At 42.3% G+C, this 27099-nt stretch overlaps 1 protein-coding gene across 1 annotated transcript; it reads left to right on the top strand.

Moving 5' to 3' along the window:
* SLC16A12 (solute carrier family 16 member 12) lies at window positions 1-26403 on the top strand. The gene is given in 9 exon segments (XM_052677359.1): window positions 1-298; window positions 301-338; window positions 341-374; window positions 16133-16325; window positions 17854-17957; window positions 19066-19209; window positions 21423-22014; window positions 23049-23308; window positions 24207-26403. Coding segments are annotated over 9 exon segments (1917 nt in total). The 5' UTR covers window positions 1-9; the 3' UTR covers window positions 24470-26403.
* The last annotated feature ends 696 nt before the right edge of the window (window positions 26404-27099 follow it).

A 27099-nucleotide genomic window follows, 5' to 3' on the forward strand; every position in this document is an offset into this window, starting at 1 on the left:
TTCTGCCGAATGCGCGTTGTTAACGAGGTGTTTCACTTTCCTAGCTTTTCGGCGGCTCTACGTTCATCGAAGGTTCTTAGTGAACCCCTCGGGGGTCCCACGTCAGCGGCTGGAAGTGCCCCGGGAGCGCCGCCGCTGCGGGACCCCCGCCCCCGGTCCACCTGCGGGCACTGCGCCGTGCGGGCTCGCGTTCCTGGCCGGCGCCCCACGGCTCGGGCGCGGGCAGGGGGCGGATTTTTCAGATGTTTGGGAGCAAACACCATTTGCTTCCTTGGGGAGAAGTTTGGCCATCGGTCCTTGGGACGTACGGTTGCGTAAGAGGCCGTCCGAGAGACCCGCGCGGCTGTCGGGGAGCGGCCGGAGAGCGAGGACAGGTGAGGAGGCGCGGGGCCGCTGTTGGAGCCCCGGCTCGAGCAGCTGCGTGCGGTGTCAGTGCGTGCGGTCTGCTCTGCCGCACCACGAGCGGTTGGTTCTGCGCTCTGCTGCTGCGCTGAGCCGTCAGCCAGTGGGTCTGCTTTAGCCGTGTGTGGTTCTGGCTGTGCGTAACTTCAGCGCGCCGTGTCTTTGCTGCTCCTTTTTGCAAACTAAGCCTTTATTTTCTAGACGACAGACTCAGATGTCGTAGAGGTTTTGTGAATGCCATTATGATGTGCTGGACAGACAGACCTCAAATTCTGCAAAGGGAGCCCTGTGGTTGCCTCTCATCCCACCTGCGTGTAACTGATTCTCTTCTACGTGTTCCCACGGTGCTGAATGTGTGGGACAGACCTGCAGCCACACTCTGTGGCAAAAGGGGTTATGCAAACAGCACCGCTGTAACTGGCACCGTGAGACCCTGCAGCCAGCAGGCTGTAAACTTCCCATAATCTCTATGATTTACTCCAGTCTGGAAAGGACTGCTGCTTTTGCAGGCAGCTCTGGGACTCCTTCTTGTTCTCATTTCTGTAATGTTTCTCTGCTGTGATTCAGCTGCAGCTGGTAAGAAAGCTCAGAGGGTACCGCTGCTCCTGTGTGGTGTGTGTGTGCTTGGAGGTGACAGCATGCTTTGGCATTCATGGAGCTTGGGGGAGCAATGATGTGCTATGGTAGCCTGTGCTTAACAGGGGAAATCACTCATCCCTAATCTGAAACAAACTGAGTTAAGAAAAATGTGATTTTTACTATTTTTCTTATGGCTGCAGTTTGGACTGTCTCATAGTCTGGTAGCTTTAAAAAGCAGATTAAAAACAAACAAAGACAATCCTTCATTTTATGCATTCTTTCTAAGAGGAAAAGGGTTTTGTTTCTTTCCCAAGGAGAGCTGGCCACATCCTCCAGGCGCTCTGTGGTTGAGGGTGCCTTGCAGGTGGTGCTGGGAGCAATGGGACTGCTGTGCTGCAGCATTTCCGCACGCAGTGGCTCCCAGCTGTGACCCGGAGCACTCTGAAAGGTGTGACCCTTTAAAACCAAAGCCTGCAACGCCCAGGCTGCTCACTCTTTTTATTCATCAGAATCAGAGATGTTTGCTGTGGTGGCTCAGTGAACCACAAAGAGAGCTGTGCTTTCTTCTCAGGAGCTGCCTGCACTTGCTGTGCACTGTAGCAGGAGGTGAGCCGCTGCCAGCATGTGCCAGCAGTCAGGCAGCCCTGGGAGAAGACACCCATGTGGCCTCTGTTCTCCTCTTGCTTAAGCCTGCAGGGTGTGTTGCCATGAGGGTGAGTTACAGTCTCCTGTGTTTGTCTTTCTAATAAGATAGGGCTCCAGTTGGGACCTCGGGTGGGCTCTGCAGCCCGTGCACAGCCTTCCCTGCGGTGGGAGTCTCTGTGGGCTGAATGGTTGCAGTCAGCCCCGCTTTGTGCCTTGAGGTGCTGTAGCGCTGCCTCGGCTGTGCTGACAAGTGGGTTTGCAGCTCTGGCATTGGGAAGATAGGCACGGCTGTGGGCAGCTTCAGCATCTGCTCATCTCTACTGCACTAAGATGAGCCAGCAGTTTGTAACAGGCTTCTTCCCAGAGCCTGAGGGCTGTGGTGCTGCCCAGGGAGCCAGGCAATGTATTTCATTAGGGAGCTAATATGAGTTCCCTCTTCATTAGTAAATGTGATCAAGTACCTTGCATGCAGTGCAGAAGCCATTGGGAAACCACTGCTTGGCTGTAGTTTGGTGCTGGTGATTTGCAGGCCGTCACAGAGCACCGTCTGCTGGCTGCCTTTCCTTGGCACTTATCGCAAAAGAAGCAGCACTCTTATGCTTGTTCATCATATTTGTTAGTTTCTGCTCATTTCATTTGTTGAAGTAATGAACTGAGAAGGCAGTATGTGAAGTGATCATCAACGTTTGCTTTCAGTCAGCATTACAATGTTTTTTCCAAAGGATTAATAGGCCTTTTCTCTCCTTTTTTGGTGTTTTTGTTGTAAGATGATTATATTGACTCTGGTATGAATTTCAGGATATGGTGTAAATAACAGAGGTGTGATCAGCTGTGTGTAACCGTGGTCTCTCTACACGTGTTGTGTGCCCAGTGTGCGCAGCAGCAAGCAGGGCTGGGAGCTGGTGCAAAGGTACGTCGGGGAAGTCTCTGTATTGAGTTAAAATGAATGTGGAAGTAATGCCTCTGAGATACACTGGACTCCTAGAAAATGCTTTTTAACTGTTAAGTATTGTTTTCATTACCCATAGTGGTTATCACAAGAATCTGTGGGATTTCTTGGGAGCACAGAGGAAATGGTTCTTCTGGTCTTGATGCTTGGTGATACCATCAGAGCAATGTCCATGGATTGCCCAGAGATATGACTGCACTTCTGGGTTTCCAGAATCAAAAACAGATATCTGTTTGTTGCTCTGCTTGGGGGCTTGCCCACACACCTGCTTACAGTCCACTTCTTATGGAGTAGCACCATACATAATGTTTAAAAACCTCTCTTGAATTCATTCTGAGCATTAGGTAAGAATGCAGATGAAAATACAGTAAAATACACTTCAGTTCTTGATTAAAAAGTTGGAAGCGAAGTTCCAGATAGGTAGGAGAACAAAACATTGTCTAAGACCATTAAAAAAAAATAAAAGGTGTTTCTCAGCTGTTGCATAGAACCCTGTGGGTGAGTTTGGAGTACGAAAGTGTGGAGATGTTTCAGTTCACCACTGCTTTGCTCCTGCATCCCCTTTTCTGCACAGGACCTGAAGTAGCTTTGAAGTTGGGAATGTAACTCCCCACGCACAGCCCTCAGCAGGACAGCGCTGACCTTTCTCTCTCCCTTTGTTGAATGTGGAAACAGTCCCCCGCTCTTCCACCCCCCTCCCCCAATTCAGAGCTTCCTTCCTTCCTGCAGTTTCTGGATTTGTACCAATGTGGATGTGATGACTCAAATTTCCCAGATGCGAAATGCAAATCTGCAAAGTGGGATCTTTCCTCTGCCTCTATGGGGGTTTCTTGGAGTCCGTGCTGCTGTTGAGCTTCTTAAATAGTGCGTCCAGCGTGAGCCAGATGGTTTTCCTGCTGGCCGCAGCATTCTGGGAGCTTATTTAACAACCCGTGTATTTCTGGGACAATGTTTAATAAGTTCTGTCTTTAAGTGTTCATTGTATGCACATCTTAAAGTTCTTTGGCTTTGAGAACTTCTTGAGGACCACTGAAACATACTGATTTAGTCTGTTAATGCAGGCAGATACCTCTTCATCATGTCTCTTTTTGGACTCACATCCTTGAGCTGGTGTTTGGCAACATCAGTCCCCACTGACAGAGGTGCTTCGAGCCCGTTCAGGCAGCACAGTGGCTGTTGGTGCTGAGTTAGGAGCTGCTGGGATAGGGCCGAACTCTGTTTGGCTGCAGCCATCTGTGCCCATCTCTTTTTCACCGTGATCACATGCCATGCCCAGTGCTGCAGCATGTTACTGTACTGGGGGATTCTCTCCCTATTAGCTGTATCTGTTGGGCACTCCGCTTTCACGCGACTCTGCCCTTAAATTACACTTTCTTCCAACCAAACAAATAAAAGCTTTGAAGTCATGCTATCTGATCTGTTTCACCTAACAAACTGACAGTGTTTTTTCTAGATAAAGGCAATAGGCATTTGAGAAATGTATTTATTAACAGTCCTCTGTTGATTCTGTTTTTCTCTGATAACTGAAGTTCTGAAACAGCATTTAATTAGCTTGAATGTTCCTTGGTATGGCTATGGCATGATGTCAGAAGTAGCAAATCTGTTGAGCAAAATTGCATCTCATTTGCTTGATGTCAGAAGTAGCAAATCTGATGAGCAAAATTGCATCTCATTTGCTTGAGGGATTGGAAAAAGTGTTCCTCCGGGCAGACAGAATGTTGGCACGGAAATGGGCTGGGCAGAAAGACTTGAAAACGGCAGCTCTTCCCCTTGTGATGGAACTGGGAACACAACAGTCAGGTAATTTCTCTGCTTGAGAGGTGGTAGTGCTGTGCTCCAGTAACATCCAGGGCTTTTTGTATAAGAGCTGGTTTTGTTATGGAGTATGGAATTGGTATGTTCTTCTTCCTCATCTAAAGCAATTCATTATATACTGAAGGACCTGATGCCTACCCTAAATCTGTGAAAATCTCAGCAGTTGGAACAGGATTGAATTGATCAAACTTGTTTTTCATTTTTTGCACACTGATGTGCGACTGTGAAGTAAATAAGCAGCACAGTGAGGTCCTCTGGAAGCACAGCACAGGGCCTGAGCTTTGGGCAGCTCCCATTTGGGTTTGCTGAGGCACCTGGAGGAGCTGTGTGTAGGACAGCACAGCAAGGCAGTGCAAGGGAGGATGTGTAACTTTGGGCGTGCTGTAAGTTCTTCCATACCTGGTACATCATGTGCTGCTGTTCATGAAATCAGCATTTCACCTTGATCTCATTTGTGGTTCTTTCTGTTAGTGCCCATTCATCTAGCCTGATGAAAAGCAAGTTTAAGGGAATAAATAAAACAGTTTCATTCAGCTTGTTTATTCTTAATTATTTTTGTATCCTAATTAATTGTGGAAAGAGTAATCTTATGGGAATAGAAATCTACATGGTGCAATGGTGCTTGTCAGGCACACTGTGTGATGTGTGAAGCCCCTGTGTGATGTGTCTGAGCTTCCAGGCACTGCTGGTGTGCCAGAAGGGTGAGGGAGTGAAGTGCTTCACATCAGATCTGTTGTGTGGGCATCTCAGGTGTTTCTGCACAGAGCTCTTACTGGGCAACTTTGCTGTCTTGTATAATTAGATGAGGAAGCAGTTTTTTGGGAGACACGTATGAAAAGCTCATACTCTGTGAATATCGGGTGATGTTGGCTTTATTGCTCCTAGGGAATATAATAAGAAAGTAAATGGTGTTGGCAATATATCACTGCCTCCTGGCAGTAAACTAACAAATGTATGGGGAAAGAATGAAAGGAAGAGTCTGTGAAAGTGGTGACAGCAAAAACCGATGTGTGAAAGTAAGCAGAGTGTTTTATGGAGGTAAGTGAATTCAGCTAGCTTGTGGACTGATTTGAAGAAAAAAAAAAAAAGTTGTTTTTTTCTTTAGGTGAACTTGAAAGCTTATAGTTGCTTAGAGTTTATCAAATATAGCCTGACCTAACTGAATTGCCTGCACAAGGGGAGCATGATGTAACAGTGCAGGATTTGAAGGATGCAGGCTGAACAGAGCTTCCTTCAGAAAGCAGGTTTGTAGGCAGTTGCTGGCAACATATTTCCATGTACTGGTGTTACTTTACTGATAAAGGAAGTTTAGCTCAGCTGAGATATTTCTCAGCAAATTTAAAACATTAATCATTTTCCCTTAAATTTAGTTTATTGTTTTTGACATGAATTCAAGGTTATCTTTCATTATTGCGGTGTCAATGAACTTAGGGGTAAACCAACAGTTCCCTGTAACAACGGTTCTTTGAAATACTGCAGGCCACTCTTTCAGCTATTTCAGAAACTGCAATTTAAGTAATCTGAGGATCTCATAATCGTTGATTCCTTAGATGGGGTGAATTTCCATTGTAAATAGCTCTCAAAAAAACCCCCAAAAAACTAAAAACAACAGTATACTCTGTTCTTTCTCTTTTCCCTTAATTCCATCTGGAAAATATTTTAAGGAATGTCACTCTCTCTGTATCAAGAATTTTAAAAAAATGATGAAGGTAATTCTTACTGTCTGATCATTCTTATTTTTATTTTGACATTACTTGTGATAAGCTGTTTAAAGTGAAACCAATGTCTCTGAAAGGATTATTGATAATGGGATCTAGTGGAGGGTCAATTATGAGGTTGGTTAGGATAACAGGATAAGAGGATAATTAGAGTCCTTCTTTGAAATCTCTTGTCTCTTGGTTCCTAAGTTGTCACACATGGTGACCAATGGTGCGTGTGTGACTATTCCATCTGAGCAGCTAGCACGTACATGTCTTCATGATGGCTCCTTGACCAGTAACGTCAGGAAGGAAACTGAGATAGAAGATCCAGGGCTGTTGGTTAGTTGGTTTTGGTTTTTTTTTTGGTTCTTCACAACTGCTGTAGAATCGGGGGGCCTACCCTTATTTCTGCAGTTTTCTTGCGTTTCTTAGCCAGGTGTTTGGTCTTGTACACTTCCTAATGTAGTGGTTTCTGAGTAACAGTTCAGAATGTTGTGATAAATTGCCCATAGTTGGTCTGTGGGGTCACGTTAAGTGGCAGAGCCTGCACAGTCTGCTTCTGAAGTGTTTCCATTTGTGAGTCTGCTGATAGGGTTGTTTGTGTGTTTTACAGGACGTTGGGCAGGCTGAACTGGTCCTGTGGTTGTAAATGCTCTGCTGCTCTAATGGGGAGGACTGAGTCTAATGGGAAGAAATAAAGCCTTTTTATCAATTCTTTAGTGACTGGTTCTTAGAGACATTTCTAGTTTTTTTGTTTTGTAGATAGCATCAGTCTCTTTCTTTTCCCTCCTTTTTAGGTCCTTTAAAGTTTTGCCATTTATGGTCTCTCTTATCATTGCTGTCTAAATGCAAGATAACTCTCTAATGTGTGTCTTGCTGCTCCATAGGCACTCTTTTCCTCTTACAGAGCCATCTGTGCCTTTTCAGTGTAGCCACTGAAGAAAAAAGAAAAGCATGATACAATCTGGTGAAACTGGTTTCCTGTTTTCCTACTGTCTCATTCTTCCTCATGCAGCTCAGTGTTCACTTCTGTAGTACTTCAGCCCTCCCTGCTTTCAGGTCAGATTTTCTGCCAGAGGCCCCCTGGGTTTTTTGCAGAGGCACTTCTTGTCTTTGGTCTCTTTAAGAGTTAAGCCAATCCCTTACCTCTTCTGGTTGGCTATTTTTTCAAGCATTCTATCCAGTTACATCTCCATGAGTTCCTTAATGTGAACATGGAAGTGTTTGTGAGAAAAATTGCTCTGATATTCTGCTTGCTGACAGTTCAGTGTGTGTACGGAGTTGAGGGGATACAAGCTGAGGAGCTGTACAGGAACATCAGAGAAGTAATAGAAAGGAATTTTTAAATGGCTGGAAATCTAGAAAGCAAAAATAAAACATTTCTAACAGGGCAGGTTGGTTTCCTGTGTTTCACTTACCAAAAAACTCAGTTTTCTCTGTGAAGAAAGAGGTATTCTTTAACATAAAATTTGGAAGCTGTAGATCTGGGCTGTAGTAATTAGAAGTACACCCTTAAGGAGCATGGAAAGTTCTTGCTGGTCTTTCCTGCAAATGATGTAATCGAGCAGCTGCACCAATATGCACTCGTCAGAGGCACTTTTCTTGAAGCTTTAAAGACTTCCTAAGAGCTAAAAGAAGTTTCTGGATCTAGTTGAAATGCAGCTTGGTGAGGCTGAATGGAAGACTGAGCATGAAGAATGTGCTGATCTGCTCAAGACGTGTCAGTTGTTTGTTAACTTTCAGAGGATTTGATTTCACTAAAACAATCTGTTACTGGTGAGTAGATGCGTTTTTTCACAGTGTGTGTGCAGTCAGTCATGTTCTTCCTGGTCAGAGAGATATTTACTTTTTATAGCTAACAAAGTGTCATTTTTTTTCTTGACCTCCATCTGTTCCCTTGTCTTTCACTGTAGCATTTGATGTTTCCTTCTCAGCTTGGCAGCTTCTGTGTTGTCATTTTCAGAAGCTTCTCACTCTTTCTTAAAATGTGTGGAGTGCAGGAAAGGCATGTGCTGTGATTTTATCCTTGTGGCAGGTAAGGTCCTGGCTTCCCTTGCACTGGCTAGAAAGTTTAGGGTTTCCTGATAGTCTTATCAAAATAATATATGATTGCTCTCAGCTGAAATAATTCACATATGAATCATTTTGTCTGCTGTTAAAATGCAGAAGGCCTCAGTAGTAAATATGTCTGCCTTTATTGTGTTGGATGCTGATATTACATATGACCAAAGGAGGAAAATTCTTGTATTGCAGAGACATTTTTAGGCAGCAGTAAAATTGGCCAAGGTGTGGCAGCTAATGTAAAGTAAATGGGAATGTTACCGGTCCTGGCAACTCCTTTCAAAATCTAAATTCTAGCATTTAAGGAGATGTTTGGGTTTGTTAATTTGAATCATAGAATCATAGAATTAGTTGGAAAAGACCATGAACAAGGACCTTTTGCTATAGGTTGCCCCAGTTGTGAAGCTGAACAGAATGATGTTTCTGTGAGGCTGAGTCTTGGTATAGGCTTGTCTTCTGTGCTTCCAAAAGCCATCAGTTCAGTGTGTTCAACACTTAGAATAAAACTGGGTGTGTGGTGCTTGGCTATCTATCTTGCAATGTGTGTATTTGACTCATTCACACACAGTTTGTATTGTACATGATACTGCTCTCCAAACAGAAAACAAAACAAAAAAAAAAAAACAATAGTGACTTTGAGATTAAAATAAAGCTATCATAATTTTACAGGGCTCATGGTTTCAGCTGTAAGCCTTCCAAGAAAAATAATGATCCTGGTGGCAGTTTGCTGTCATATGGTGTGTGTTGTCCAGTAGAAGAGCACATATGGCATTAAGTATCCTAATAGGTTTCTTCTGAAAGGTAAGCTTGGGTGAGTGAAGGGAAATAGCCTGCCTTGCCTTTCCATGCCCGATTAGTTTCTACAAACAAATCCCACATATTGAAGGAAAATAAAATGAATTGCTGCTAACAGCAGCCCTGGAACATCTGGTAAATAGAGGCAATCTTCTGGATAACTTATTCTGTAGGTGCAGATTGTTTTTTCTAAAATGATCATCATCCTTCTCATTAGAAAGTGATTCTGTACGATTGACATCTTGAGAACTATCAGTGCAAATGTTATTCATCTGAGTGATTTTGGATCCCTCTTCCCTAAGTGTGGAATGCAGTGGGCAGTGACAGTAAAAGAAGGCAAGTGCAATAATTTCCCTAAACAGACTGCTTGGCAGTCTGCAAAAACTGACCCATTCCACATGTTTTATGGCAGCTTTGCAGTGGTATCATCAGGGGGTAAAATTTTCCTGAACGTGGAAAAATTAATATAGCAGCGTCAGGAAAAAGGTCAGCTGAAGACCTCTAAATAAAAAGTTTTTTCAACATTTCCAAACATATGGTCATATGTTAATATTTGTTTAAGGGTATAATGGTATATTATTAAGTTCCTGATCCAGATTATTGCATTTCTCATTTCTCAAACTAATAGCAGTGACTCAGAAAGTGGTTGGAGCATCACCTACATAAATTACAAATGAGAAATGTTTGATAAAATGTTTAGTCACTGTTAATGACACATTAACATAATAGAAAAATAATTAGCAATCAGAGGGTTCTGACAGTATCTTATGCTCCCCCATATACTCCTGGCCCAGCAGACAGTAAATACTTCTGGTAGAGCTCTGGATGCACCATTTCATTTAGAGATTTCTGGCAAATTGCACATGTGAACAACTCAGCTGTGAAGTACTGGTGATGGGTGGTAGCATGGCTCTTCCTCTCCCAGCATTGTCAGCGTTGTGCCACTCAGCAAGGCAATGACTCATGGGCTCTAGTGTCCTTCTGCAGCCTTTACTTCTGCCATTTTTGCTTTTGTGTTTCAGCTCTGAGTATCTTCACTCTTGTATAAAAAGGACATTTCTCAGCTCCTGCCCCTTGTTTGCATTGCCCCACTCAGCTATGCACTTCTTCAGTACCTCCCTCCTCGACTTGCTTTTTTAAGCATCCCTTTACTTTCCTTTCTGCTTTCCAGGCCCCACATCTATGCTCCAGTCAGTCTGTCATCTTCAACAGTTACCTCCTTTCTCGACAGGCGCAAACTCAAGCAAATGAACAATGTCTGCTGCTCAGTGTCCTGATGGATGGCAGTCCATAAACTGTACTCTCACATTTTGTCTTCTCTATCCTGAGACATCTTGGATAGCAAGCTTTATTAAATGTTGGTGTGATGCCTGGCACTGTGACCCCCACTTCCTGATTAGAAGTCCCAAAGCACTATCAGAATACAAATAGGCTATTAATCTTGCTCTTATCTGGTGTCACAAGGAAACCCTTCCATAAGAAGCATAAAGGGTTACACATGTGCAAAGTATCCAGATTGATTCAGATACACTGCACATCAAAAACTGGACAAAGAGTGAAACACACAGGACAATCTGCTATGGTAAGGTTCTTGTCTTAATGCTGTGACAGCAATTAGAAATAGGGTTTGTTTATTTATTTGTATGTTTACTTTTTTTCTAGTACAATACCCTAAGTGAACTTTCAGGTGGATGATAACCATTTATTGAACTGCTGGAGAGGCACTGAGTTTGTGGAGATGTACTGAGAAGGTGACTGTGTACTCTGCTTACATACGTACCCCATAATCCTCAAGATTTCTGGAGGATTTCAGTGGAGCAGTCTGCTGGTGTTAGGAAAGCATAAAGTTTTGTCACCTTTAATACCCTGTCACCTTTATCTTATAATACTGTACTGTAATACTTTTGTCACCTTTTTACCCTGCAGCCTTGAGATGCTCAATAAGGTATTTTTCTTTAGGAGCAGAGAATTGGAAGGAACTGCTGGGGTCATGTTGAAACAGGAAGTCATAATCCTGCAATTTTTGATAAATAGTCTCAGCAGATGTCAAAACAAACTGTTCTTTTTCAGTTAAATAGCTGATCCTGGGAGTAGAATGGGGCAGCTTTGCTTTGGGAAAAATATACCTGATCGAAAAATATGCCTGATAGAAATACAACCTATGAATGCCAAAAGCTGCACAGAATTAGAGAGCATTTACTTCCCTTATGTGTAAGAAGACCTTGGAATTTAGCTAGCTGCCAGACCGCTGACTGAGGTGCCTACCATGGTGTGCAACTGTGAGGGGCTAAAAAGGCAAAAGGAGGTTGTAAAAGTGCTGTTTAATAAGCCACCCAGCTGACAGGCACTTGTACGTCTATCACTATCTCCTGTGTCCTATTTGAATGTGCTCTGCTGTATTTGGTATCATGTAGGAGATGGGTTAAGGGGCTAGCATGCCTGCGGTGTTTGTTGGGGAAGGGAGGTCTGACCCTGTGTGGTGAGACATCTGGGACTATATGGTGGCATAGAGAGGGCTATTTCCCTTTTTTTGTCTTTCCTTTCATCTGCTGCTGGGGTAAAGTCATTTCTCTACAGCAGATCTACACAGTTACAGATGAGACTATCCATGACCATGCGAGAAATGTTGAAGAAATGAACTCTTTCAAAGCACGGGATATACTAAACCTTAAGTGACTCATTGTCCACTGTCAATGAATGTGAACGGTGTTTCTTTCTATTCTCTAGCATTGTAGTGTTCTCTCCCACCCTTTACTGCTCATTCTGTGCCGTGTTTGTTTTTCTTAAGTCATAGTTGTGTTTTTTATTAAAGATGCAGCTGTTGAGGCAAGAGAAAAAGAAAACAAGAGTAAGAAGTTAGCATGAATAAATGTAGCAAAGACCTGCAACTAATTAATGCTTAATACAATCTTAAGGACAAGTAAGAAATGCAGTAAATCTATCCTAGGGAGCTATGCAAATAAGGCATGTGGAGGAAAATACCAGAAGCGGCCTTGGAGCTAGGCGAACAGGGTAACTGTAGCAAATAGACCCTTATCTTTCACTCTAAGTGTTAATGGATTTTCTCCAGCTGAGCTTAGGCTGTTTTGTACTTCATAAAATTTGCCTGCACAAATGTTCTCAGAGTGCCTTTGAGAGCTGTGTATGTTGCTATTCACCAGAAAAACAGAGTTCAAATTCCTCTGAGCAAGTGAACCTGCTGTGGGAGTGCGGCCAGGTGCTCAGACATAGGCTGACATGAGTTTCTCAGGCTCAGTTCTGCTGTCGTTGCTGTGAAAGCAGTGTAAAGCATGTACAGTGTGTGTGTATGTATGTAGTTCAATTCTGCTCTGATTCGGAGAGGAAGTTCTTGTCCCGTGCACATTTCTGTATTGCCAAACAGGTATCCATGGGTGTGTGGGATCCTGTGCTTATTTATCTGTTATATAGATTGAGGCCAACCCCTGTGGGGGGAGGGGGGTGATTAACTACACAACATACATAGCAAGGGTCTCTTGTACCACAAAGTTAAGAAAAGACAGAACATGAGAACCAGCCAGGGTGGGATCAGGAGGAGATAAGTGACTACACGAAGAGCGGCCTTTCTGTCTCTGTCCTCGTCTGTAGAGGCTGCAATTTGTATCGCTCATGGAATGGATAATTAAGAAATAGCATCGGGGTGTAAGCCAGTGAAGTTTTCTAACTTCAGCTTATGTTTGCTAGGGTGTCATACTGAGTATTTGTTAGACTCATGCAGCAAGAAGAGAGGTAATTGTTTAACTAAGTTCAGTGGCTGTAAGTCAAGGGGGTGGTTTGCACAGGTTCTGCTATGGGCTTTCTGTTGTTGTGTGTGCCAGATATCTCTAATGTAGTTGTTTTGAATTGCTTGTGGCCTCATTTAATGTTTGCTGTTGGTGTGTGTGTTGGTAGGAAGGGCTCTGTGGAAATCGACAAGTGATCATGTAACCAAGTACCTAATCTGTGTTTGCTTAGCCTGATATGTCATCAAACGCTTCACAAGTGTGCTTATAAACAACTAAAACACAAACTGGGGTCTCACACCCTAATTTTGTCTGGGAGGTTGGGCCAGGGACCCAGGCTGAGCTCCTGGCACTCAGCTATTGCTGTGTATGTAAAAAGGAATTTAGGCTCTTTATTTGGAGACAGTAGACTCCTCTGAAAGATAGTATGTATATTTTTACTTTACTATAACATGCATAATAAATCAGAGTTATTGTTATCTCTTCTGGCATTTCCAGAACTTCCTGTTCTACTCTTAATAACCAGAATTTGAAATGCAGTTTCCATCCCTCCAGGAGGGATGGTGAAGTGCATTGCTTCAATCCAAAATAAGAAGCTCTGCCGTACCAAGATGCTAAAGGGTGCTAAAGGTATACTCAAAGGTGTGTCTGGACTGCATTGAATCCGTCTGGGATGTATCATGTGCCTATATACACTCCACCAAACTGTGTTACTCCTGATTGCCAGTAAAACGTCAATGGCATTTTATCAGTACGCTGTTAATTCAGGCGACTGGCATGGATTTTCAGGGGTTATTCCATCACTCCAGCATTTTGAACCTAACACATTAAACTTGCAGTAAATCCATCTTTGAGATCTCTAGTGTTGGCTATGAAATGTGGTTGCTGCTTGGTGATTTCTCTCTTGTTCAAATGAATTCGGTAGGATAATGTTGTAATGTGAGGCTTCATTGCCAAACAGGGGTGTAACCAATCTGTGACACCCTGGCTTTATGCTTGGTTGGCTACCAGCTTTTTGTGTCTAGATTAGAAGTGGATACCCACAGAAACGTTGCATTTTGGTTTTCATCTACATAGGCAGGGATGTGGCTGTTGCCATCAAACCGTGCATTTTGCTCTTATCATTCACTGATCCAGGCTGAAGAATCATGTAAGGACACAGCCTTCACCATCAGATAGCTTGTCAATCTAACAGCTGCACATATTTAATCAGCAGTTGTTGCTTGGAGCTATACAGAAAGGGGTGGATAATTGACAATACTAGTTTAAAAAAAAAAGAAAAAAAACCATCAAGAATGAGTCATTAGTGCATGTCAGCTCACTCCGAAAGTAATGTAAGCCTTTGTGCTGTATGGATCGATTCAGCACATGAGAAGTATGGTCAGCTCACAGATTTGCAGCACATGCTGGAAGACAAATAAGGAATGTGAGTAGCAAGTAGCAAATCCATGGATGTGACCTCTGTGTCATGAACCTGGAGCCCCTGTAACTTCTGACTACCTGCTTTTTCAGCTTCCATAATGGTCTATTAGCGTAGAATTTGTGAGCAATGCTATAGTACTCTGCCTGTACAAATGCTTTCTTTTCTTACTGCATTAGGCAGTCTATTGTACCTTTTCTCCTCAGTTTGTTCATATGGTTCCTCAGGAGAGCGTGTTTTGTTTTTGTCAGAGTTTGTTTCCAAACATAGTGAGATAGGAGGGTGTAGGTATACACTGGTCCATGTAGTGTTGCATGTTTGTCTTGCAGTAAATAGGTCAAAAACTGGACTTTACATTTCAAGGAAGAAGTCACAAGGCTTGTGAAGAGGCCAGTAGTGTCCTTTGATCATGTGTGCATCTAACAGGCTGCTTAGAAAGCTCTGTCAGCTGCCTAGGCAAATTTAGCTTCGTACTGGAAAGTCGTGTCAGAAAAGGAAAACTGCCCTGGTCACCGCTCTGGAACTTCATTGATCTTTTACTTGCTTGAGTCTTAGCAATTGAATACCTCAGAGACAAAGTTTGAAATGTTTAACTTACTTGGATCTTGTTTACTTTGTGTGCTTTTTCTTATCAGCTGTGGGAATGAACTTGTAAAGACTGCATCCATCTGGGACCCTTTACCCTCACTTGGAAGTGTGCATGAGATACCAGATTTGGGGCTGCTTTCAAAAGCCCTGATAACCCAGCTGCGTGTTTGTTTGATCTTTGTGAGCTGCTGTGACCACTGCTGTGTGATCCAAAACACAGCTATGTCAGATGTCCCATTTGAGATGTGGCCTACTCTTGAACTGTGGAGCACTTAGATGATGATGCGGAGTGGAACAATGTATATATGTATATCTCTCCAGAGCTTTGTGGAAGTGACAAGTGAAACAGGTCACTAGGCCTTCTTTTTACCTTATATGAGCTCTTCTGTAATTGATTAATGCATGTTATATTGGGCTGGTACTTCAGGCTACAGTGAAGATCATTCATGCTAGAATCCATGTAAGCACAGAGGATAACATAGACTTTGCAGAGACTTCAAAACACTATTTAACTTATGATGAAATGGATGTTTGGCACAATAGAAGAAGAGAGAGTAATAAAGAGTGCACTAGTGCAAGTTCTGATGCTTATAGTTGGCTTGGATTTGGGCTTGGAATCACTGAAAGCTTTATAAATACAGATATTTACTTACAAGTATATACTAGTAAAGCCTATCATACAAAGAGAGAAAACAGAACAATCATTTTTTCTTTCCAAATACACTCACAGAGTATGGGATGTTTGGCCTCAAGTCAAATAAGTGAGAGTTCACTGTCTGAGGAGCAACAGGCATGAACATATGATACATGAAGAATACACAGAGTGGGATATTTCTTGGTAGCCTTCTCAGCTTAAGTAGTTGGATGGCAATTTCATAGAGTTTTGGCATCTTTTTATGGGCATTTTCATCCGCTGATAGGGAAACTGTTTCAGACGTGACTGCTTTAAATCACTGCTTGAAAGTGTTGACAAGCACACACTGGGTGAGGTGACAAAGGATCAGGAGCCTCATACTACAGCACAGGCATTGGCTTTTGGACTCAACTCCTGCCTTTGCAAGCTACACAAAGGTTAAAATCGTATTCCCTGAAATGTGAATTTTGCACCGAACAGTGTACCAGAAGTAGAGCTGCCTCAATCAGAGGCTGCAGTTTGAAATGAAGTCCAGAGATTGGTGTGTGGTGCTGGAGTCCCGCTGAGGTGAGCTGCAGCTCTGGGCAGCAGCAGGGTGAGTTACAGCTGTGGGGAAAGGCCTGCTGTGTAGTAGGGTGCAGCTGCCAGGGGGTTCACCCTAGTGTAAGATACCAGACGTGAGGACTAGTTCTGATGACTCAGCCTTGCTTCCAACAGATTTTAATACCACATGTTTAGAAGGAAAACTCACCTTTACATTTCACAGCTCTGTATCCTGACTGCTCTCTGCCTGTTTCTTTGCAGATGGCGAGCAGCCTCTGGGCCCCCCTTCTCTGGTGTGTGTTGGTGGGAACCAACCAGCATTGCTGAGAGGAGGAAGAGGAGCATCACCCCGTCACAACATGGCCCCACGTGCCGGCCCACCTGATGGTGGCTGGGGCTGGATGATTGTGGCCGGCTGCTTCCTGGTCACTATCTGCACCAGGGCTGTGACGAGGTAAAGGGGCTGCTGCTCGGCTCTGGCCTGCTGTAGTGCTACCTCTTTTCCACTTTCATCTCAACAGTGTTTCTCAAAAGCAGAAAGAACAGGAAGAGACTGCGGCTTTGCACACATGTGATGTGTATATTTGGGGTGAGATGGCTTCCACAGCTGCTGCTGGTTCGCTTTGTTGTTGGCTGGTGGCAGGAGCCCGCTCTTGGTGAACGTGGACATTGAGCTGTGTTAAGCACAGGCGGGCACTCTGGTGAGGGAAAGAGACTCAGGCAGCAACTTCTTGGCCAGGCAGTGTGACACAAACGCAGCATTTCCTACTTCACGTTCATATCATGTTTAGAATAAAATTGCCAGGTGTAGGAGTATGAGGAGCTTGGGAGAAACGTCACAGAAGGGACATGTGAATGCTGACATGATGGTAGTTTCTGCATGGAAACATATCTGTTCCGTAATGCAGATTTCCTAGTGGATTTCTTTCCTTTTTGACATATGAAACATGAACGAGCCCAATAAATAATCTGACAAGTGTTAAACATCTGGAGAACACACAAAACTGAAATATATGCAAGAAAAAAACATGAAGAAAGTGACTGTCCATGTTTTAGAGTAGAAAGAGGGAAAAAGAGATCTCCACTGCTGCTAGTGGCTGGAAAAGAGCCATGCACCCATTCATTTGTTCCCTGCAGAGGCAGGTGAAACACTAGTGCTTGTGCAGTGAGGTGGAGTAACCACTCCTGGAGATGTTTTAAAGAAGTGCTGGAAGAGCTGTTGGCTCCTGTGGTATTTTTATCCTCTGGAGGTTGTTGCTTTGTACTTGCTACCATTTTTGTACTTGTGCATGTAAGAACATGTAGCTATAGGTGGTGCTGGTTCTACAGGTGTTGTACCACACCTGCTCTGCTTGCACAGGCGTGAGCACCATTTCAGTGAGCAAGCATGTCAGTCAGGAGCAGGAGCTGAGCTTTGTGTACTAGGGTAACAACATCATGATGTGGCTAAAAATTGCTGGTGATAGTTACAACTTCAGTTTCATTTCAGTTGAAAAATCATATGAGTTACAAAAATCTAGCAGCAAATACCACAATAAGAAATGCAGTGTTTAATATTGATAATCCCTCTGGATTAGTCTGACCTGTCTGAAATATGTTCTAAATCAGCCTAATCCCCCTGTTGGGATCATAGCTGGATGCCATTTTGTGATTCAGTTGTTGCCAATGCAAAGCAAGGATTCTTCCCTGCTTGAATCACACTAACATAAGTACTTCATGTAGAGTTCTGTTGAGGTTACTAAACTTGCATGCACCGTTTCATGTCTCGTGTCTCATACATTAATTATCTTCATTTCCAGTACTCCCTTGCAACTCTCTAAAAATATCTCCTTTCAGTTGGGATCCAGGCAAATCACAGGTTTGATTGTTGTTGGAGGCTGGGGGAGGACTTTCCAACAAGTTCTCCTTATCTCTGAAGAATGAGATTGCTGCTTTCTGGGAGGCAATCTTCAACAATTTGGTGTTTGTATTTTCTTCTTTAGGTGTATCTCCATTTTCTTTGTGGAGTTCCAGGCATATTTTGGGCAGGATTATGCCAGAACAGCTTGGATCCACTCCATTGTCGACTGTGCCACGATGCTCTGTGGTGTGTATTGCGTTTTTACAAGTAGTATGATTGCCTTTTCTTCAGCTCCATCAGTTTTGGGAGCACCCATCAGCCAGTGCAGTAGGCTGGGGAGAATGGATGCTGCGGACTCTCAGAGATGGTGTATCTGAGCTGTTTCCCCTAGTGTAGTTGAGCAGGAAGAGACTGACTTCACACTAAAGAAAAGAAACAGAATTTTGTTTTGTTAAATGATCTAAGTTTGCAGAAATGTATGAGGTCTAATGGGACAAGTTTTTTGAGAGCTGTTAGCTGAGCACATTTCTTTTGCCTATTGATTGGAATCATATTTGAGAATTAGCACAGACTGTACTTTTTGCCTTTGGAACAAGTCACATCCTCCTCATTTTTAGCCACTAGTGTTTACAAATATTATTTCCCTTTAAAAGAAAATTTTGTGCTACCACAAATTATGTGCATCAGTTCAACAATTGTTCTGAATTTCTTAGGGTTTTACTTCAAAACTGTGCAATTAGGTGAAAATCCAGGCCCTGATCCTGCTGTAGAGGGGTTAATCCACAGGCACTGCTTTGAAGGCACAGGGACACAGCTGAAATGAGACATAGAAATAGGGAGGGAGAGAGCTGGTGATGACATTCCCTGGTAGAGGCAGGGTGACCTGGGAACTGTCATTGTTGGAGAAGGGCAGGACAGATCTGGTGGCTCTGGGGGTGGTCAAATGGTGTGAGATCTTCTCTGTGTCTCACACAGTGCCCTCAGAAATGGCACTTGGAGTTACTCAGGGCTGAAGTATGGATTGCAAGTTGAGGAAGGTCTCTGCAGTTGTAAGCATGGATTAAAGAACAGCGTGGGCACTTGTAGTTGTTGCTATGGCCTTCCCTGACCCCCGAATATGCAGAGTAATTGTCCTCCACGGTGATTTTGATCTGCTGAAAGAGCTACTGTAAACTTCAGTTTTATCCTGACTTTCAGGAAAATAATTCTAGGTTTTTGATGCTCACCCCATTCTAGTAAGGGAGACTGTTGAAAGGCTATCCTGATCACCATTTTGTCTGACTTCCCTTGACGATTGTTGCAATGAACTGTGTCTGAAGACCTGCTATTAACTGCCAGCTTTGTTTCTTTAAAGCCCCGCTTGGGAGTTTAATCAGTAATCATGTATCCTGCCAAGTTGGTATCATGCTAGGAGGGCTGCTCTCATCTACTGGACTAATTCTGAGTTCCTTTGCCACCAGCCTGGAACATCTCTATTTGTCATTAGGAGTCCTTACAGGTAGGTGACACTCACCTTCTTGGTCCAGTTGGGAAAGCAGCACAGGAATGTCAAAAATGATGGTCCTCCGTTTAAAGATGGGTGATCTCCCCATATCATAGTACCACACAGCAACTTGTTCACCTCATTGTGGAAAAGAGGGTTTGGCTGCAGTCAGTAGGTCTCATGCAGCCCAGATACAGCATGCTGCAAAGCATCTATCTCTTTACCTTTGCTCCACTGAGGGCTATGGATAAAGCTCCAAAGTTTTGGGATGTTGAGAAGGATTTTTGCAGTAGGTGATACCCAAAAAGATTTCCTCTTTTGCCTGTGATTTGGGAGGAGGTTGTTATGATGGGAGTTCTAGAATGCCTCCCACATATTTGCAAATTAAAAATAAAATGTAAATCGAAACAAAATGAGTAAGTAGATGAATACCTAGAACCTCAGCTGCGCACCTTATTTTTATCTGCATTATATTCCTCTTAAAAATCAAACATATTTCTGGCTAATGGTATTTCTGTAGCAGATCCTCCATTTGCATTCAGGTATGGTGACAGCAGATATCTTTGCTCTGTCCTATTTTCCTGTGTTTGTGCATTGTCATGCACAGAGGAATATGAGAGGTGCCCATGGTCACACTGACATTCCTTCCTCATTAATACTGACCTGGTAGCCACGGTAATATAAGCCCTTGTATTTGGTCCCCTGCTGTTTAGTAATGAGGTGGTGGAATTACTGCAGTTCACATGCTGCCAGCAGCTTATTCAATAAGGATTTCTTCTTGTTTTGTTTTGTTTTGTTAATAGTGCATGTAGTTCCTGCATTACAATGTTAATCTTTTGACAAATGTGTTCCTAACAAATAAAAAAGCTCCTTGTAGCTCAAAAGGACTGTGCCACATACCACCCTAATGCTACTGAGGCTTCCTTAGTGAGAACCACAGTGAATACTGGGTGAAAACCCAATTGCACTTTGTAGATGGGATTGTAAGCTGTCCATTCTGTAAACAATTAATTTCTAGTCTGTAGAGACTGATTAATACAGAGATAACTGTTGGTAAAGGCTGGAAGTGATGCTCCAACATAAAGGAGGTCAGAAAGTAACTAAAAAAAGTCTTAAGTCCATAAAAGCAGCAGAACTTGAAACTGTGAAGAGTGAAATGGATGAGATGGGAGACTGACTGGTGAGAAACAGCAGAGCTTGTTCTAAGAGGTATAAAAATATTTTCAGTCCCAAACTTTGCATTTCCGCTTTTCACTCATTGGCTCGTGGAACCTATTTTCCCTGCCACCTCATTCAAAACTGAATACACTTGTCATAGCTCCTCTGTCATCTCCTTTCCTCATCCCCTCTAATCCACTCAGCTCAGCGCCTGCCCAACACAGAGAGGCCTTTGAGGAGAACCTTGCAAGCTGTTTATGGCACAGGTGATTACCTTCCCAGCTGACACATTCTGCTGGGGACCGTTAGGGCACTTTTAACCCAAATGTGGACATGCTCCAGAACTCCATTCAGGAGCTCATTTTGTTGTCTCATTTGGAAATAAATGTTTTAGCATTGTAACAAACGTTTAATAGTTACAATCTCTCTGGTTTCTGCAGCGAAAGTCGTGATCTTTTCCAAGAGGTGGATCTTACATGTTTACTGGCTTGGACATGGCTTTGTGTTCTGAGGCATTTTTCCTCTCTTTGTTTGTGCACAAGGATTTACAAATGCTCAGGACTCCAGCCAGCTGTTCTGTGGAGTTAGTTGAGCTGACTGAAAAAGTTTTAGTGCAGGATATTAGTGACAGAGGTAGACTCCTTGTACTGCATTTGTGATCTGAAAATTAACAGCTGGATTTGCACTAGATTGAAACACAAAGCATTGCCTCATGAATGTGCCCCACAAAGTCTCTGCACAGGGTTAAGACCTTATCTGGTATCCAGGAGATGACATGCCATTTTTCTGGTGTTTGATAGCCCTGTTCTTGTGATTAAGTAAACACCACTGCTCCTTTCTGAGCCTTGTTATTGTGGGTTAATACTGATGTGCTAGGTTAAATCAATGGCCCTGATAGTGGAAGGAAGGAGTTGTCCTGGTTTCTTCCCACACTGGACTTCACGATGCAGAATCAGGAAGAATTTACTATTCATTGAAGTGGTAATTGAAGTAAACTATGTGGCTAATTTAATTATTTTTTATATGTTATGCTCGGAATTAAACCATCTGCACTGTGTTTTCTTTCCTAGGACTTGGATTTGCTCTCTGTTATTCTCCAGCTATTGCAATGGTGGGCAAATACTTCAACAAAAGGAAGGCCCTGGCTTATGGAATAGCTATGTCTGGAAGTGGAATCGGTACCTTCATCCTGGCTCCTGTAGTTCAACTTTTAATCGAGCAGTTTTCCTGGCGTGGAGCATTACTTATCCTAGGAGGTTTTGTCCTGAACCTCTGTGTCTGTGGTGCCTTGATGCGACCTATTGCCCTTGAGGAGGACCGTAAAACTGTTCCGGGACTTCTTGAAAAAGATTATGTCCCTGAAGCACAGAAGCAAGACTTGAAGAGAATGTCTCTCTGTTCACCTTTAATCAAAACATGGTCACATGAGTGTTTATGTTACTGTTCATGGAAGGAATATGACTTTTTACTCATGCCAGGCTTCATGGTGCTAGCAGTGTCTGTTTTATTTATGGCATACGGCTGCAGCCCTCTGTTTGTCTACTTAGTGCCTTATGCTTTAAGTGTTGGAGTGAGCCATCACCAGGCTGCCTTCCTCATGTCCATACTTGGCGTCATTGATATCATTGGTAATATCACCTTTGGATGGCTAACAGACAGAAGGTAATGGCTTATAGCTAAGGAAATGCAAGCTTTAGCCAGTAGGAGGCTGCATGCAAGTAGGGTGCAATGCATATAAGAATTAACATTATGGACATTTTCTGTAGCACATGTAACTTCTCCAGAAAACCAACACACAATCTAACTTTCAGAAATGTTTTGTCTCTTCATTGGCTTTTGCTGGGTGGTTTTTTTTGTGTTTTTTTTTTTTTTTTTTTTTTTTTTGTGTGTGTGTGTGGTTGTTTTTTCTCCCCTGAAGAAACAAAGTGTTTGTGCAAAGCTCTTGCATTTGACCTTGGAAATGTAACCTCTTGCCCAAGATATTTCAAGCATGATCCTCTGTATGTAATCGCAACAGGACAATTTGTGCCTTTTCATCTCTTCTGTGCTGCTGGTCTCCATTACAGAAGTAATGGAGAAAAAGCAAAGGTCTGGCTTGCCGTTGTCAGGCATATACTCATAAGGACTGATGTAAAATTGTTATAAGTTTCTTAGTATACTGAGAAATGAACATCTGACTAAACTAAGAGGTGTTTTGATTCTAAAAGACACATTATTTTTGTGTTTGTTCAGTTTCTAGGAAAAGTCAATCATTGGTTTTGTGAGACAGGGAGGGGGAATTGCCATTTTGCTTGGCTCTCACTAATTCCATCGTTGGAGGGCTGATGTGAAAGATGACAGCTGAGAGAGGTGTGCTATAGCTTGTTATGCATAGTACTGGGAGTGCCTTGCTGAGCTGGAAAGCCCATGAAATACTGCTTTGAGCACTGAAACTTCAGAAGGCTGCATAATCTTGGCAGGTGAGGAGCTGCCCTCACTACAGTCAGTCCTAAAAACAGTTTGGGCTGCTGTTCTCCAGGGGTTTCTGCAGCTGTAGGTTGGCATCTATCCTCATTGCCGGTTGAGATTTTCATCTAGAAGCCTGGGTAATAAGATGGACTTAAATTTGAGCAAAATGTAAGCGAGAGAGACTGAATGCTACATAGCAACTGAGGTGCTGTGTCCAGTGATATTCTTTCCTGTTTTGAAATTTGCAGGTGTCTGAAAAAATATCGGTACTTCTGCTACCTCTTTGCTGTAGGAATGGATGGCCTCTGCTGCCTTTTCCTACCAGTTCTCCAAAACTTCCCCTTGCTTGTGCCTTTCTCATTTACCTTTGGATACTTTGATGGTGCCTATGTAACGCTGATCCCTGTTGTGACGGCGGATGTAGTGGGAACTTCTTCTTTATCATCAGCACTGGGTGTTGTGTACTTCCTGCATGCCATACCGTATCTAGTGAGCCCACCCGTTGCAGGTCAGTTCACAAATGACTTTTCTGTAATCTTATTACTTTCACCTCTTGACCAAAAGCAGAATAACCTAAGCTTCTAAGGGCTGTGACATTACCACTTCACATCGTGCAGAAATGAAAGATTTCTCTGGAGTTATGCAGTTTTGAAAATGCTAGCTGAAGCAATTCATTCCAAGTTTTGTGGGGTTTTTTTTGTTGGTTTTTTTTTTTTCATCATGAGGACTTAATCTTTTCATCTCTGAGCTGCTTTGGACAGATGGTTGAGTCAATTTCACTACTGTTTTTCCCAAGCTCACCCATCATTTTCCCTAACAGTTCAATTGCAAAAGAGTGATGATGGGAACTTTACTCTTGTTATTCTTTGGAAAGCTCTTGACATAGTTTTGAATATTATGGAAAGTTAGAGATCTTTTCCAGAGAGCCATGTATAGGTATGTCTTGCATATCTTGTCTGCTGTTCACAGCAATTTCCAATTAATCTCTGTTTCTGAAGTTTTTAATCTAATTTTCAATAGCAAAAGATATTGCAAAAGAAAATGCTTTAACTGATGCATGAGCCCAGGGCGCAGCTCACTAGCAATTTTGGTATGAGGATCTCATGCACACAGTAGTTAAGTTGTTAAGCATGTCTAAAGACTGATGGTGTGAAGATGTTTATGTAGTACTGTGGGGATGACTGCTGTGTTTTTCTTGTGGGTTTGACATCTAAACAAAACCCATAAAAATCTTATATTCCTGCTGATGCTATGGACCAATTTTCTCCCACCCCAAGAGGTAAAAGAATAGTGACAGTGATGTGAGCCTCTCTGGTTTTATGGTATTCATATGTGATAAAATCCCCAAAGTGCAGCTGATCACAGGATTATTTGTAAATAAAAAAATGTAATTTGTCTTCCTACAGGTTGGCTTGTGGATACAACTGGCAGTTACACGGCATCATTCCTCCTGTGTGGATTTTCTATGATATTTAGTTCAGTGTTATTATGTTTTGCCAGAGTGGCAAAGAAAATGAAGAGGACGCGTTTGAAGTCACTCTCCAACGATACTCACAGCAAACAGCACATCTGGACAAATGGAGCAATAGCTTATTCTGTCACAGGAGAATTAGACCACAAGGATGCTGAGTTTTTGCCTGTGGACACGAACAGCTACAGCAACAGATAACAATCACTGTCAAGATTCAGTACTGTGCAACTACGATGAGACAGAGGAGACTGCATCATGTTGCAGTGCTGAAAATGATAGTCCTGTGACACAAGGCCAGTTAGATATTTCTATCATGTTTTGATAGGCTAGGATCTGCAAACAGCATAGGAAGTTGAAACAATAGTAGATCAAAACTATACTGAGAATAGAGTTGGTAGATAAAAGTTTCAACAGATTTAGTTCTAAAGCAGTATGTTGACTCCACAGGTAACCTGAAAAAATATAATTGGCTGTGATCAAAAGAAAACAATAAAGTAATCAGTCACCAAAGATGAAAAATACTGTTTAAATTATTTTAAAAATAGTATTAATGAAGTAGACATTTCAGTGTTCCTGTCTGTTAGTTTTCAATGGAGTAATCACAGGTGCCACCAGAAAGCCCCTCCATTTTTCAGGCTGCATCTCTTTGCCAATGACTGTTTTGAATGCCAAAGTCATTTTTTAGAAAATCTGACGGAAAGCTGTGATTTATGCTGAAAGTATATCTGAAGCAGCTTTAATTTCTATAGTGTGCCTGAATCTTGTGCATACGTTGCAAGTTCATTTCAAGGGTGGCTTGAGAGCTGCTTTCCCAGTCCCCCTGCAGCAAAATGTTCAGGTGGTTTGGTTGCTGGTGGTTTTTGGTTGGTTGTTTTTTTACCTGGAAACCTCTAGAGGCTGAATTTCTGAATGTTGACATTCCAGGTATGATCCTCCAGCTGGTGTTTTCTGAGTGGGTGTAAGAGGGATCATGGCTGCTCTGCCAGCTGAACATCTCTAGCTTTTAGGAAAAATCAGATCTGCGCAAGCAGATTATGGAGAAGTAATAGCTCACCACACCAGCTATTAGTAAAGAGAATGTTGGCTGACAAATTGCTCCTGTGTACTGCAATGGCCAGAGTGCCCCTTTTTTGCATCCAGGAGCTGTATCTTTAGATGATTCTACTTGCTCACTTGTACTGACTGATCAGGTCACTTGTTCTGGACAGAAAGCAACAGCTGTGATTTGCCAATGATTTTCTGCTACTTGTGCTAGGGATATTTACTACAACTGGCTACTTTGTGAGACCTGGAGACTGAATGTAGCTCATAACGCAAATTACTGATGGTCAGTTCATTAAAAATGGGATGCTTCTACATTTCCTTGGTGAATCCATTAAGAGATGGAGAAACTTCACATTCTGAGATGAAGATTTTTTCTGTTTGATGATGTATGAAGCTGTAGTCTATTCATTAGCAAATTGATTGGAGTCCAGATAAGTTTCATTAATGCTGTAATGTTGTTGATTGCCTGCAGTACGCTTGGTGTTTGCTGTTGGTGTCCAATTCCATTCTGTGCCTCAAGAGGGAGACCAACGCGGGCTGCAGTTCACGACTTTGACTTAGATAAGAGAACAGTCACAGGGTCATAATGTATTTTATATCTATCAATACTGTGTGTATCAATTACTTTTATTTTTCATGCATATTTCAAATACAATGCATTAAAACTGTTTGACTTCAGCTGTCTGTGCTCAAAGCATATACCAATCCTGCTATGCCCCACTATGGTCAGAGCAAGTAGTGTGAATTCCTGCACAGACTGCAAATTAAGAGGTGAGAGTGCCAAAGCTGCTTAAAACTATCAGCACAACCTTTCTTCAGTTCTGTGTGGCAAATGAGTTTGAGGTCCTATGTTTCATTTTAACGTACGTTGATAAAAAGATAAAAAAAAAAAAAAAAACACCATTCAGTATTTTGTGAGTTGGACACAATATGCACACTTGGAAGAAAGATGTTATGTGTATCAGTAGTGACGAGAATATTGTTTTAGATTCCACTACAAATGTTTTGTATTAAAAAAATAGGTAGTGTGGTCTATAAGAGATTATTTCAGCAATTTATATAGTGATCAAACACTCGTTTTACAAAAATTTAGTTGTTTGGTTTTTCTTTATCACATCATGATATGTCAACAGTTGTTGGTGCCATGACTGCATGTTATAAAAGCCTGTTGGAATAGTGCTATCACATTTTGATATGGGTAAATAATACAAATTTGGTAACAAATTATTAGCATACGGGGATTGTCTTAAACAATTTCAAGATATTTTTTCATAGGGCTTCCTGTTTATAAACATGAACATTCATTTATAATCAAGGCAGTATTTATTGTTTTAAATATCAATTCAGCAGAAAACATCCCATTTGTTTTATACGCAGACATTTTTTTGTGGAAAATGGTAGAATCATTTCAGGGTTTCTAGCCCTGTTTCTGCTTTGACCTAAAGGCATAGGTACCAGAATGATGCTTTCTGTGCATAAAACTAAGTATAAAATATCAGCCCTGTGGTGAAATTCTCCATCTAAGAAACTCAGAAGGGATGAGGCAAAGAAATGGAAGTGGAATAACTAAGAATACAACCCAAGTTTGCAAATCCTCACGACAAGCTTCTACTCTTTGCTCTGCAGAAACAGAAATGAACTTCTCCATTCTGACAAGTGAAATGGATTATAATACTTTTAAAAATCAGTAATATATCTGCAACATTTTTTTCTTTCTTTTTCTTTTTCTTTTTCTTTTTTTTCTTTTTTTTCTTTTTTTCAGAAATGATGCTATTCATGCTGTT

The sequence above is a fragment of the Tympanuchus pallidicinctus genome, unplaced genomic scaffold (genome assembly GCF_026119805.1).
Source record: "Tympanuchus pallidicinctus isolate F22 unplaced genomic scaffold, pur_lepc_1.0 scaffold16, whole genome shotgun sequence".
Taxonomy (NCBI): Eukaryota; Metazoa; Chordata; class Aves; order Galliformes; family Phasianidae; genus Tympanuchus; species Tympanuchus pallidicinctus.